At 41.3% G+C, this 13,668-nt stretch overlaps 1 protein-coding gene across 1 annotated transcript; it reads right to left on the bottom strand.

Annotated features, from left to right (window-relative positions):
- Positions 1–618: 618 nt before the first annotated feature.
- Positions 619–13,303, bottom strand: FASLG (Fas ligand). Its single transcript, XM_007525188.2, has 4 exons — positions 12,765–13,303; positions 11,406–11,451; positions 3,036–3,092; positions 619–1,748 (listed from the first exon to the last, which is right to left on the bottom strand). Exons 1-4 carry the CDS (start codon positions 13,143–13,145, stop codon positions 1,354–1,356), a joined length of 879 nt encoding a protein of 292 aa, XP_007525250.2. The 5' UTR covers positions 13,146–13,303; the 3' UTR covers positions 619–1,353.
- Between the last annotated feature and the right edge of the window lie 365 nt (positions 13,304–13,668).

The following is a 13,668-nucleotide window of genomic DNA, read 5'->3' as shown; positions in this document are numbered from 1 at the left end:
CAGACCTTCTACCTTCTGCATCTCATAATGATCCTGGGTCCATGTTCCCAGAGGGATAAAGAACAGGAAAGCTTCCAGTGGAGAAGATGGGATACAGAACTCTGGTGTTGGGAAATGTGTGGAATGGTACCCATCTTATCCTATGGTCTTGTTGATCATTATTAAATCAATTTAAAAAAAAATTCAAACTCAGTATTTTCAATCCAGAGTTTGTGTTCTTTCTACTATATTGTGGTTCTACCCCCAGATAAGACACATTGTCATCAAATCTATGGAAAGTTGGGTGTGGTTACCACCAGCATCAATGCTGGTCATGGAAATTTTGGGTAATGGGAAGTGGGGAGTAAAGAAACGAGAGAGGGGAGTAGAACCTGGCAAGATGGAAAGATTTGCTTCACAGCTCATCTCAATACAGAAAATTCTTCTTACAGTGGCCTCAAGTCATAATGAAGAAGCCATGAAGGAATGAAAAAATATAAATCCCCCAAAAAGAACATTCACAATGTTCATCTGCATTATAAAATGTATTTTTATTATATGTATTATTTTCATGAAAAATGCACAATTTGTATATAAATATTGATTACAGTAAAGGAAAATAGCATCAACTGCTGACAATCAAAGAGTTTTGAAGAGTATTAGAGTTGGTTGTTCAGAAACAATCAAATTCTATTATCTAACACAACCCACATGTCCTTCACATATACTTCACAATCTCTATGTTATTTACTTTTATAAATCTTTATTCTCTCTCTCTCACACACACACATACATACACATAACTACAATTGCACTAGAAATATACAAGCAACTTAAGAAACAGACCAAGTCCCCAACAGATCCCACTTTATTAGCCTCACCTGGGGGTTCAGGCACTACATTTAAAAGTAAATGCTTCCAGTGGGCCTTTAAGAGTTTATCTAAGCCTCAGCTTATTGTGCAAGCCTATCTCTGTTTTCTCATTCTTCTTTACTCATTTCCCATTCAGGTAGCTCAAAGATAGCCTCCCCTGAGGTAGATGGTAGACTCACTCTAAGTGGTGAGTTAGGTATCCTTTATAGTGCGCTGGAAAGCTGCTGAACACTTAAGATGGGTGAGGGACACCTTGGGAGCTGCCTTTCCTGCCTGTTGTCTTCACTTGGCTGCGCAAAGACGCATGTTCTAGAGTCATGGTCCCTCTCCTGTCCCACTGTAGAGAACTTAAGGAACTGCAAGCTTGTTGAATCCTGTGTCCTAACTGTTCTCTTATGTCTTCTCACGTGACCTCAAGCAGACTGAAGAAGACCATTATTGAAGACATTCTTCATGCTTGGAACAAGGAACCGTAACGGAAAGAATCCTAAAGAGTTCCTTTTAGAGTTTATATAAGCCAAAAAATGTCTTTGATTCATCAAAATTGATGAGAGAAAACTCAGATACATTGACATATAAATGGTCAGTACTGGTGAGACTGAACACTCCCCCCAGGTAGCTGCTACGTGCCCACATTTGGCCAGTAGTACAGTAACTCATCATTTTTTCTTCCATCAGCACCAAGTCCTTAGGATAATTAGAGCCCCTCATGCAGACTTTATGACTCAGGGGCCGGTTATTACAGATTTGACCCCGGAAGTACACTTTGGAATACACAAAGTACAGCCCAGTGTCATTGATCACCAGGCTGCCCCTCTTATACTTGATCCCAGAGACCAGAGCAATTCCATAGGTGTCATCCCACTCCAGAGACATGGATCGTGAGTTGGGATTGCCTGTAATCAAAACAGAGAAGTAGTTTCAGCCAGGAATGTTCACAGATCCAACAAACTAACTTCCCAGGACAGAACTGTTTGCTCTTCCTTGAGTAAATGCTCAAGGATAGATCAAAATGGCAAAGGGATCAGACCAGAGCCAATTCAAATTCCATCAAGACCTTTATCAAATTGCCTGCCTCAATTTTATCATCCATGCAACTGGGATAATAATGTTAATTCCTCATTATGATAGGCATATGATAGATGTGATAGGAATTACTTCAAGGCTGAGGAAACAGCAAAATCGTCATGTAAAAGACTTTTATACCTGAGGCTTCCAAGTTCAAGCACCATCCTAAGTCAGAGTTGAGCAGTGCTCTGGACTGTCTCTCTCTCTCTCCTCATTAAAATAAATATGTAAGTAAGTAAAAGAACTATTCCAAAACTTCTTGGTTTTTAGGTCCCTCCAAGAGAGTAAAATCTAGATCCACAGAAATCTAAAAATTTTAAGTTGGGAAGGTCTTTGGTGATCTTGTCTAACTTCACCTACATTATAGATTCTGATTTGGACTCAAATCTCCCTTCTCTTTACATCCCCAGAGTATTATATGCACACCTCCATCAAAGAAACTCTCCAATCCTGAAATTATTACTTATGGGTATATCTTTCCCTACTTCCTGAAGGTAGGAACCATGTCCACGTACCCAGGGCTTAGCATGTATGTGACTGATCAGCCCACAGCCTCTGCCTCAGTTTGTTCCAGGGAGAGTGACACCCCACCTTCTGTGAAATGTACATATTGTTCAAGTATTTATAACTTTGGGAGAAGTATTTGTACCAAATCACATCAGACCATTACATGACCACATGCTGAAGCAGGCCTGACTTTCCTTCTCATTCCTATTTCTACTCTGGGGCAAAGCAGAAACATCAAGAAAACCAAGGAAGCATGGACTAAAATATTAGTTCATTATTCCCTATCTTCCCAGCTTAAACTTCTTGAATATGCTCTTGAAGGTGTCTGAAAGGATTCAAAAGAGTGTGCTCTTTTGGGGGGTGGGCTCATGATGTAACTGTTTTTTGTTTGTTTGTTTTGTTTTGTTTCTTTTTCTTTCAATCTTGAATTTACCCAGAGTAGGAGCTCCATATATGTGTAACCTAACCAGAAAGATATGACTATGTGTGCCTTTCAAACAATGTTTCTGAAAAATAACTCCCCTGGAAGCAGAAAATGGAAGCCAGTCAGTCTTTCTGCTTTGTGCCAGTGTCTCTCCAAGCCCCTTTAGAACCCTCCAGATACACACCTGTTAAATGGGCCACTTTCCTTGGCTCCCTTTTCTCACAGGGCACGCTGGGCTGACCTTAAAAATATATATGAAGAAATTGACATATCAGTTATGATGGGGTGGAAATTTAAACAGGGCATGTACATAAAAACCTTTTTAAAGTATAAATCAAGCTGCCTCCTTAGTGCAGTAGGCAGCATGTCTGTCTCATAAAGTATAAGTCAAATAGTATGGCATATATTCATCATCTTAATTCAAGCTGTTAGAACTCAAGGCAGCAGGCCAATAAAATAGCTCACTTGGATAGTGTACTGCTTTGCCAAGTGTGTGGTCCAAGTTTGAGCTTGACTTTCACCATATTAAGGAAACTTCAGTGCTGTGGTATCTTCCCATCTCTGTTTCTTTCTTTTTTTTAATATTTATTTATTCCCTTTTGTTGCCCTTGTTGTAGTTATTATTGTTGTTGTTGATGTCATTGTTGTTAGGACAGAGAGAAATGGAGAGAGGAGAGGAAGATAGAGAGGGGGAGAGAAAGATAGACACCTGCACACCTGCTTCACCGCCTGTGAAGCAACTCCCCTGCAGGTGGGGAGCCGGGGGCTCGAACCAGGAGCCTTACTCTGGTCCTTGCGCTTTGCACCACGTGCACTTAAACCGATGCACTACCGCCTGACTCCCCCCTCTCTGTTTCTTGTCTCACTCTTTCTATAAAAAAAAAAAAAAAAAAAAAAAAAGTCAGCTTGGAGCAGTGAAGCCCCTGAGGAACAAAAAATAGAGAAGACTCGGGAAAGTCTAGATTTCAAGTCTGGGGTGTCTTGGTGTATATAAAAATACAACAAATGAGGACCAAGTGTTGTCACCCTTGGTTGAGCACATGTTATCATGTGCAAGGACCCTGGCGCAAGTCCCTCATACCCACCTTCAGGGGAAAAGCTTCATGAGAAGTGAAGCAGTGTTATAGGTCTCCTCTGTCTCTCTCTCTCATCCCCTCCCTCTCAATTTCTCTGCACCCTATCAAATATAAGAAAAGGTAAACATTTTAAAAATATACCAAATGAAGATAGACATGTGCATCATATGTGTTAGGACCAAACAGTATCAGTTGAATCAAGAGCTGTCAGGGAGAATTGGCTTTTCAAGGACTTGTCATTATCCTCACTTTAAACAGGGTAATATGAGTTTGCTAATGACCACCCCAAAGACCCCCAACTCCTCAGTGTCAAAGGTGGAGCTCAGGGTTCTTTCCACTCCAGTTTTGTTACTTCTATGACTCTAAAAGGGCAGAGGTGAAGAAGAGTGCTAGGGTATGTGCAGCTTCTGTGTCCCCTGCCTCTTGACCAGCTACCATCTGCTTCAAGTAAATAGCTTATGGTCACAAATGCTTTCAATGGCTCCTCCCTAAAGGTGTATTATGTGCAAATATCTCCTATCTAGCAAGAATTCTTTGTGAAAGAACACATCTTGATTCCCTGCCACTGTGTCTCTGTTCATGCTGTCCTTCTGCCTGGTGTCCCCCAAAACAGAGCTTGGTGTCAAACTCCCTACAACACTGGAAACATCATCTAGGGGCCAGGTGGTGGCACACCTGGTTGAGCGCACATATTACAACACACAAGGGCTGGGTTGGAGCCTCCAGTCCCCACCTACAGGGAGGTTTATGAGTGGTGAAGTGGTGTTGCAGGTATCTCTCTTCCTGTCTATCACCCCCTTGTCTCTTGATTTCTGGCTGTCTCTATCGAATAAATAAATAAACATAGTAAAAATTAAAAGAAAAGGACCTCGGAGCCCCACCCAACTAGGGAAAGAGAGAGACAGGCTAGGAGTATGGATTGACCTGCCAACGCCCATGTTCAGCAGAGAAGCAATTATAGAAGCCAGACTTTCCACCTTCTGCACCCCCATAATGACCCTGGGTCCATATTCCCAGAGGGATAAAGAATAATAAAGCTATCAGGGGAGGGGAGGGGATACGGAGTTCTGGTGGTGGGGATTGTGTGGAGTTGTACCCCTCTTATCCTATGGTTTTTGTCAGTGTATCCTTTTTATAAATAAAAAATAATAAAAACAAATAAAATAAAAAGGGAAAAAAAGAAAAGGGAAGAAAAATGAAATGAAATGAAATGAAATGAAATGAAATGAAATGAAATGAAATGAAATGAAATGAAATGAAATGAAATGGAACATCATCTGAAAGGCCTCTTTCTTTGGGGAAATCCTCCCAAACCTTTGTTTTCAAATTCCCTTCTGAAAGGACAAAATCCTATCTACATGTTGAAACAAACCACCAGGGTGTTTAGCTCGGTTTTTAGCACAGTGGACATTATTAGTAGTTGCTTGCCAAACTAAATAAAAGTTAAAGTAGACTAGAGTTCCCAAATTGTTTCTCTAATCACAAAGACTTCAGCTGAATAGTTACCACTTAACCAATGTGTTCAGCTAAGACATTCAAGATGAAATTGCTGAAAGGTGTTCATCTACATTGGGCTCAAACATGCCCTGAGAAGGCCTGAGTTACTGAGAATACTACTGAGCAATCAGTATCTCTTTAACCACCTGAGACCACCAGCCAGGGTGGGGTGTCAGAGCCGGAAAGGCAGCTCTGAATCTCCCGTACATTCCTATACCACAAACCTCAGTGCATCTGACCTGGCTTTGAGCCACATGCAACAGGAAGTAGAACAGAAATGCACATCTTTATATAGTTCTGGTAGAAGCTGCTCAATTAAGAAAAAAAACCTGCTGCATAAAAACTGGAGTAAATAAGCTAAAAGTATATCCTATACTCTATGAAGATGATCTCCTGCCCCAGGACCTTTGCACAGGCTATTCTCAGTGATAGAATGCTTTCCCCAATCCTCCCACTCCACACCATGCACAGCCCACTTACATGCACAACCGATGTTCATTAGAGGGGACTTTCCAAACCACTCTAGCTTAGAGTATACTTATTACAGTTTTAATTTTATTGTTTGTTAGCTGTGTACTTAAAAAATATTGTGTAAGAAAGAGTGAAGTGCAGGAGAAACATCATAGCACTACTCTGCCATTTATGATGTTTGAATCCAAGGCCAGGGTCACCAGCCTGGTCCTGTTTGTGTGGTTTTGTTTAGCTTCTGCAGTCTGCTAAAGCCTCCAGGAAGGAAGGACTCTTGCTCCTCTAGTTCTAGATTATCTCTCAAGCCTGGTATAGCTAAAATGCTCTGAGAACATTTTGGGAGTGAATCAAAGATTGATCAAGCTTTATTGCAGTGTACACCTGAAACTTACACAGTAGTATAAATCATATACCAATAAAATGAAAAAAATTTCAAATTTAAAGAGCTAACTACAGAAAATAAAAATGTGAATAAGAAAGTTTGAAAAGTTTAAACTTCCCAGAGGAAAAAAATATCACTGTTAATGCATTGGAGTATAAAGTGTTCTAGTTATTTTACTTAAGGATCTAAAAATATCATAAATCATGGTGAGGTCAAATATAGTATGGTAGGATCATCAAAGTAAGTCAAGCTCTCAAGTAACTTGGTTACAATAATAATTATCTGTTGCCATCTTAAATTCTGAGACTGAAAGGAACCTTCCTCATTCTCTTCAAAATCTGTATTTCTCCTAGTCCTGGAACCTCTAGAACTTTGCCTATAGTCAACCCACATCTGTGACCCTGGGAGAACTATTGCAGTTTCCAATATAAACAATGGGGGCATAGAACTCTGGTGATAGGAATGGTGTGGAATTACGCACCCTGTTACCCCATAACTTTTGAAATCAATCTTAAATCACTAATATATATTTATATGAGGGAATAGATAGAATAATGGTTATGCAAACAGATTCTCATTCCTGAGGCCCAAAAATTTCAGGTTCAATCCCCTGTACCACTATAAACCAGAGTTGAGCAGTGCTCTGGTAAAAATTTTTAAAAATTTAAAAAAAGAATAAAAATCTGTATCTATTTTATGAAGTCAATACTAAACTCACCATACTGTTTTACAATTTGTTTTTTAATCTAACAGTGCAGGATTTACAATCTCCATAATGTTAAGTGCCCTAATATAGTTTTCCATTGTTACATGATATTATCGTTTGAATTCACTGTAATGTGTCAAATAATTCTATTAAGAGGCATCATATTTCCTCTAATTTTTTTTATCCTTTTTTTCTGAACTTTTTTTGTCACTAGGTTTATCCCTGGGGCTCCTTTCCTCCCATCCTGATGGACTTTTTTCCTCTCTCTCTCTTTCAGAGATAGGGATAAAGAAAAAGAGACATCATAGCACTGTTTCAACACTTGTGAAGCTACCTCCATTCAGATGCTTCCATGTGGTGGCCAGGGACTCATACCCAGACCCTTGCACATGGCAAAGTGTGTGCTCTTATAGGAAAGCCATCTCCCAGCCCCTGAATTGTTTATTGCAAAGAGTTTTATAAAGAAGTAATGATCATCCTTATAGATAAATTGTTGGGCACATCTCTGATTATTTTCTTAAGATAAATTCTTAGTGATTGGGGCCTGGTGGTGGTGCACCTAGTTGAGTGCACACGTTACAATGCTCAAGGACCCAGGTTCAAGCCCCCAGTCCCCAACTGCAGGGCAAAGTTTTGTGAGTGGTAAAGCAGGTGTCTGTTTCTTTCCCTCTCCATCATCCCCTTCCCTCTCAATTTCTGGCTGTCTCTATCCAGCAAGTAAATAAATAATAAATAAATAAATTCTTAGTGATGACACTATAAGGTACATTAACAATTTTAATTATTTTTCCAAATTGCCCTTCAGTAAAGTTATAGCAATTCATAGAACCCTGACTACCAGCTAATATTTTAGCAGACCCTTTTGTCATATCTTGTGACCTGGCTGAATGGGTAGAAATAGGGTTTTTTTTTATAATAATTTTTTTAATATTTATTGTTGCCCTTGTTTTTTTGTTGTTGTAGTTATTATTGTTGTTGTCATTGATGTTGTTGTTGGATAGGACAGAAAGAAATGGAGAAAGGAGGGGAAGACAGAGAGGGGGAGAGAAAGATAGACAATCTGCAGACCTGCTTCACCACCTGTGAAGTGACTCCCCGTAGGTGGGGAGCTGGGGCTCGAACCAGGATCCTTGAGCTTCACACCACGTGTGCTTAACCAGCTGCGCACAACCCAACTCCCAGAAATAGGTTTTTTAAAAATTTTTTTTTCTCAGTCTGCATCTTCTTATATTAGTAAAGTTACTAATTTGATTTCCATGTGCTAATTCACTGATTTCTGATCCATCTGAACTGATCTAAAAAAGATACTTGTTTACAGAGGTCGGCAGACCTGACTCATCTGTGAAGCTGACTTTTAATTGCTGAAATGGCTTCAGAGAGTGGGTGAAGGATGAGTAACCACATACCTGTCTCACCAACCACACTCCACTGATTTTCAAAGTTAGTTTGCTTCAGAAACCCTCTAGAAGCTTCCTTTGTAGAACAAATAACTTCTGCTCGGCTTGTATACATCTTGACACTCAGAAACTCAGTTTTAGGACTAAGGGCTAGAATATCCTGGATGGCTTTACAACAGCTTCTATTCCAGGGTAGTGAGACTGCTTGGTCACCTGAGTAGGCACTTCCTGAGAAAAGGACTGGGGGAGGCATGGGGGGGGGGAGAAGTGGTGGTGCACCTGGCTAAGCACACACACAATAGTGCACAAGGACCCAGGTTCAAGGTCCCCAGCTACAGGGGGAAAGCTTCAGAAGTAGTGAAGCAGGGCTGCAGGTGTCTACCTCTTTCCTTCTCTATCTCCCTCTCCCCACCTGTTCAATTTCTCTCTGTCCCTATCCAATAATAAATAAATGAAAGAAAGAAAGATAAAAGGAAAGGAAAGGAAAGGAAAGGAAAGGAAAGGAAAGGAAAGGAAAGGAAAGGAAAGGAAAGGAAAGGAAAGGAAAGGAAAGGAAAGGAAAGGAAAGGAAAGGAAAGGAAAGGAAAGGAAAGGAAAGGAAAAAAGAGGGGGTTGGGCAGTAGCGCAGCAGATTAAGTGCAGGTGGTGCGAAGCGCAAGGACTAGTGTAAGGATCACGGTTAGAGCCCTGGCTCCCCACCTGCAGGGGTGTTGCTTCATAGGCAGTGAAGCAGGTCTGCAAGTATCTATCTTCCTCTCCCCCTCTCTGTCTTCCCCTCCTCTCTCCATTTCTCTCTGTCCTATCCAACAATGACGACATCAATAATAACAACAATAATAACTATAACAATAATAAAAAACAACAAGGGCAACAAAATGGAAAATAAATTTAAAATAAGAAAAGGATTGGGTTCCACTGACAAGATGGACCATCTACATTATTTTCTCTCCTCAAATTCCAAAGATGAGATTTACCCATATCTTTTCAGAGGCATCTTGTCATCTTTATTCTCATCTCAGGGCCCACTAGGCGAAGTGTGTGTGTGTGTGTAGGGGGGTATCTCTCAATGTAAGGAAGGGTCAGTCCATCTCCTGGGAAGCCCTATGGTGACCAGCCTCAGGAGTCTATGTTCCGTTAGACCACAGAATACATCAGAACTCTTAGGCATATCCCCTAATTTGTCTTGCCATTTTGATTTGCTGCTGAAAATTGCAATGGCTAGACCAAATGCTCTCTAAACTCCCTTTCAACTTAAATCTAAAGTTCAAAACATCTTATACAAGTAAGGAGAATGCTAAAAATCCATCTGCCCACAGTTTCCAAAACTGTAACCTAGAAGTATGTGTGGTGTGTTCAATATTGTCATCATCTCCCTGCCCTGGAACTACTTCTAAGAATATCCTCCTGCAAGGACCGACATTAGGGTCCCAATCCCCCAGGTCCCCAAATGCAGGAGGGGTCACTTCACAAGTGGTGAAGCAGGTCTGCCGATGTCTTTCTCTCCCTTTCTTCTTCCCCTTTCCTCTCAACGTCTCTCTGTCCTATCCAACAATAACAACAATGGAAAAAGATGGCCACCAGAAGCAGTAGATTTGTAGTGCAGGCACCGAGCCCCAGCAATAACCCTGGAGCGAAAGAAAAAAAACAGAAGAATATTCTCCATCATTGAAGATACATGAAGTTGGGCTCCTACACTTTGAATAATAATGAAAGTGTTCCCTGAGCCTTCCAGCAACCACAATAGAACCAGCCCCTGCGAATGACTACTTGTCTACTTAGGGTTGTTTGTTTGTTTTGCCTGACATCTCTGGACACAGTCAAAAGTGAAGCATGATGATGTGGTACTGATTGCATTGATTGGATTGAGATCAATGGTGATGTATCAGTTGGTCTGAATTGAAAGAAGCATGCAGGAAAGTGAGCTCTACTCTAGAAGTTCCGGGACTGGGAGAAATATGGACTTTCTAGAGAAAGAGGAAGGTTCATGCTGTCTTAGAGTTTAAGAAGGCAAGAGATAATTATTGCTGTAACCAAATTATTTGGCAATTGGGTTAATTTTGAAAATCCCATTGTTAGGATTTGTTGTATCATACAAGACTTCACCATAATTTATGTCCTTTTATGCTATTTACATATAGCTGTAACTTATAAAGTAACACTACCAGTTGCTTCTGTTCTCCCTAGTCTAAACTTTTAGGAGATTTAATATTTCAAAGGACAAGTCATTATTAGAAATGTATTAACAATTTGAACCCACTGTTAGAATTCAATCTGATTACCAATTTGAAGTTTTAAGTGATTAAATTGAAGGAACATATACTCAGAACTATGGTCTATGCATCAAAAAGTTTGAGATGTTCAATCCATTTTTCCCCTTTCATATTAATTAAATAGTGATTTATGAGACTATAAGTGAATAGGAGTATATATTAACACCATTCCCATCACCAAAGGTCTGTGTCTACTTGGTTGTTTTTTTTTTTATAAAATACCTTTTATAAAATAAAGTTTGACTCTCAAGTCATCTTTCCAAAGTTTAAAGAGGAAAAGTCCATTCACAGAAACATCTGTCTCCAGTTCCAACTCACAACCCATCCCCCTCACCTAGTAGAGGTAAGAGATACTGCAGAGAGACCAGGACATCTGAGGAGGTAAAGGATACAGGCCTGGAGGCTGTTATTCAAGGGTAAATGTTCAGTGGTGTGTGTGTGTGTGTGTGTGTGTGTGTGTGTGTGTGTGTGTGTGTGTGTGTGTGTGTGTGTACATGCACTTGTATATTTCCAAAGTCAAGTGAAAATTATTTTCAATTGTGTGCATTTTTCAGCTGCCCTAATTCTGAACAATTAAAGTCATATTATGTTTTAGGTCAGCTCAGAGAACCAAAATAGCAGGTTCAACATGAGCCAGGATTCTTCCTAATATAGTACATTTATGAGCAAGGGTGGATTGGAATGCTAGCCATTCCATCAACATGGCCCAACTGAGAAAATGTAAATGCAAATGCAATGTGAACACATAAAGGACTCACCGATTTGCTTCTCCAGAGATAATTTACTATGACTTTGACTGGAAGACTGGCAAAAGAGAGGAAAGATTTATGCATGTGAGGTTAAACTAGGCAAAAGAAGCTAAAGAAACCAACCATCAAATAAACCATATTCTGGAAAGAGAACCCAGGGCTGGGTGGTGGCACAACTGGTTGAGTGCATATGTTACAATGAGTAAGGACCCAGTTTTGAGGCTCTGGTCTCCAGCTGTAGGGGGAAAGCTTCATGAGTGGTGAAGCAATGTAACAAGTGTCTCTCTCACCCTCTCTATCATCCCCTTCCCTCTTGATTTCTGGCTGTCACTATCCAATAAATAAATCAAGATCATTTAATAAACAATAATAATAAAAGAAAGAAAACCCAATGCTTCAGAACCTCTTCTAATTCTGACTCTGACCCAACTCTCACTGCCTTCTCTTTGTGATTCCAGAAAGAATAGTAGATACTTTAAGTATCTCCGAAGACACTTAGTTTGATCACTTGAGCAAATTCTCTTCCAGGTAAAAAGCCAAGGCCCTTCATTCCAGAATCACTAGGTATGGGCTCCACATACTGCCAACTAAAGAAGGAAGAATTCTAACTGTCAGTTCATTTTGGGATCTTGCCTCTTTATTTAACTTTATTTATTTATTTTTGCCTCCAAGGCTGTTGCTGAGGCTCTATTGCTAGAGTTTGGTGAATCCATTCCCCCCAACTTTTATTTTTATTTTATTTTATAGGACAGAGGGAAATGGAGAGGTAAGAGGGAAATAGAGAGGGACAGAGAAAGCTAGACACGTGCAGGCCTGCTTTATCACTCATGAAGTCCTAGCTACAGGTGGGGAGCAGGGGCTTGAACCCAGGTCTTTGTACAGGTCCTTCCACAGAGTACTATGTGTGTTTAACCAGGTGTGCTACTACCTGGCCTCCTTTAGAAGTGGGAGATTTTCTTTTTATTCCCTTGGGCCTCCATTTCTAAACCTATAGAATAGAACATGAACAATGATCTTTTTTTTTTTTTTCATTGTAGTGCCAAAGGATCTTAGGGCCTCACACATGCACATTACCACTGAGCAGTCTCCTAGGCCCAGATTTTTTTCAAGGGAGGTGGGGGGAAGGAGAGGGAGATTATTGCACTGTCTTCCATCCCTGGAGCTCCCATGTGATACCAGGGCTCAAATCCAAGGATTTGAATATAGCAAGACATTTACTCTACCCGATGAACTAACTACCTCCAGGTCCCTAGAAAAGCCATTTTCTAACCAGGAAAAAAGCATTTTTCCAGCAGGACTAAGGCCCATATGGACACAAGCCCATCTGCACAGACATATCTTGTACCCACACCCCCAGGCATATCATACCTCTCTGAGAGCTGCTAGCTCCTTCTGCAGATGGAACAGCTGGTACATCCCCATCCCCAGTACAACCAGGGCCACCAGAACCATGAAGAATAACACAAGGAGGTAAAGGCCTGTGCTGTGGTTCTTCCTCTTCTTTGGAGATGGCAGGGAGAATGGTGGAAGCTCAGGAGGTGGCGGTGGTGGCGGTGGCAATGGTAGTGGCGGTGGTGGCAGTGATGGTGGTGGTGGTGGTGGTGGTGGTGGCAATGGTTTCCTTTGCCCTGGCCTTCCAGGCACAGAGGACTGACAGGGAAAGACTGACCCTGGAGAGGCCCAGGGGTTTGGGGCACTGCTGTCCACCCAGTAGATTTGGGGATACGGGTAGTTAAAGGACTGCTGCATGGCAGCTGGTGACTAGAGCTTAACTCCACAAAGGGTATCCCCTCCTCTGAATCCTGAGGAGACCCTATTGGCAAAGAGGTACTCCTGTTGCTGACTGCTAGTGAAGACTGCAAGCTCTTTATAGAGTTTCCAGGACCCAGGGAAACACCTCTTCTGTGCCTTCTCCACTACTCAGAGAGCCACCCACTCACTTCACCTCTAAAGCTGTGAACCCTCAAGTATCTCAGAGCACACCCCAGGAAGTGCCTGCCCACAGCTTTCTGAGGAAGCCCTAAGCCCTGGTTACCTGAAGGCTGAAGTAAGTTGGCTCAGCAGGTGACCACCTGGGCCAGGGGCTCACCACTGCCCAGGCCCAAAGTCCGATGTCCCCTACCTATACCTCACTTCTTGCATCCCTTCCCTAGAGGGTTAGTTTGAGAAATTGCCTCTCCCACTCTCTGAATTAGGTCTCCAGCTTGCTTTATTTATCCTCTTCCTGACTTCCTTCCATAAGTGTATCCCATTTAAACATCAAGTATTGATA

This window comes from Erinaceus europaeus, chromosome 9 (genome assembly GCF_950295315.1).
Source record: "Erinaceus europaeus chromosome 9, mEriEur2.1, whole genome shotgun sequence".
Classification (NCBI taxonomy): Eukaryota; Metazoa; Chordata; class Mammalia; order Eulipotyphla; family Erinaceidae; genus Erinaceus; species Erinaceus europaeus.
The sequence above is the reverse complement of the archived record's forward strand: the minus strand, read 5'-3'. Positions and strand labels throughout refer to the sequence as shown.